The sequence below is a fragment of the Penaeus vannamei genome, chromosome 10 (assembly GCF_042767895.1).
Source record: "Penaeus vannamei isolate JL-2024 chromosome 10, ASM4276789v1, whole genome shotgun sequence".
Classification (NCBI taxonomy): Eukaryota; Metazoa; Arthropoda; class Malacostraca; order Decapoda; family Penaeidae; genus Penaeus; species Penaeus vannamei.
In genome coordinates this window covers 36,210,671-36,211,654 of record NC_091558.1, presented here as the reverse complement: position 1 = coordinate 36,211,654, position 984 = coordinate 36,210,671, and the positions used below count along the sequence as shown (strand labels likewise).

The window sequence follows — 984 nt, the reverse complement described above, 5'->3', positions numbered from 1 at the left end:
TGTGTGTGTGTGTGTGTGTACAGTACATGTATGTATGCATATACAAATGTATATATACATGTATATATATATAGGTATATATGTACGTATGTATATATATATATATATATATATATATATATATATATATATATATATATATACATATATATATATATATATATATATATATATATATATATAACATATATATGTATGTGTGTGTGCTGTATATGTATATGTATGTATACATATGTTTATAAATATATATATATATATATATATATATATATATATATATGTATGTATATATATGTATATATATATATATACATACATATATATATATTTATATATACATACATAAATATATGATTATGAATATGAATAGTATATATACTGTATATATAAGCATATATATACATACATGCGCACACACACACAAACTTTATGACTAATATATATATACATATATATATATATATATATATATATATATATATATATATATATATATATGTGTGTGTGTGTGTGTGTGTGTGTGTGTATATATATGTTTGTGTGTGTGGTATATATTATTTGAACTAATTAAGACATGTATGCGTGCATACATAGATACATGAAGACGCGTGTGAGTACTGGTCTACAAGAGCAACATGTGAAACTAGTGCAGGGTCAGTAGGTGTGGCCCGGCGGTCGACCGTGAGTGCGAGTATAAAAGGCTTCGACACTCATTCATCTCAACGTTGCAATCATGAACGCAAAGGTGATGACTTCCTCAGTCTTGGGTCTGACACACGAGTTGCTAAAGCAGTCGTCAAAGGAGCGAGTGAAAGATTCTTCTCTATAGGATTTTTAAAGACAATCTGACTCCCCGCAGGTCGTCCTCGTCGCCTGCCTGGCCTCCGTCGCCGCTGCCCGCCCTGACACTCCCCGCGACGGCTACAGCTACGAGGCCCCTGCGCCCAAGTACTCCGCTCCTCATGCATCATACGAGGTAAGTCG

At 32.1% G+C, this 984-nt stretch overlaps 1 protein-coding gene across 1 annotated transcript in view; it reads left to right on the top strand.

Moving 5' to 3' along the window:
• Positions 1-652: 652 nt before the first annotated feature.
• LOC113828524 (cuticle protein 7-like) overlaps positions 653-984 on the top strand; it is an 877-nt gene continuing 545 nt past the window's right edge. The window contains exons 1-2 of the mRNA XM_027381515.2: positions 653-745; positions 860-976. Of these exons, the coding sequence (XP_027237316.1) occupies positions 734-745; positions 860-976 (129 nt within the window). The 5' untranslated portion in view covers positions 653-733. The remainder of the gene's footprint in view (positions 746-859; positions 977-984) is intronic.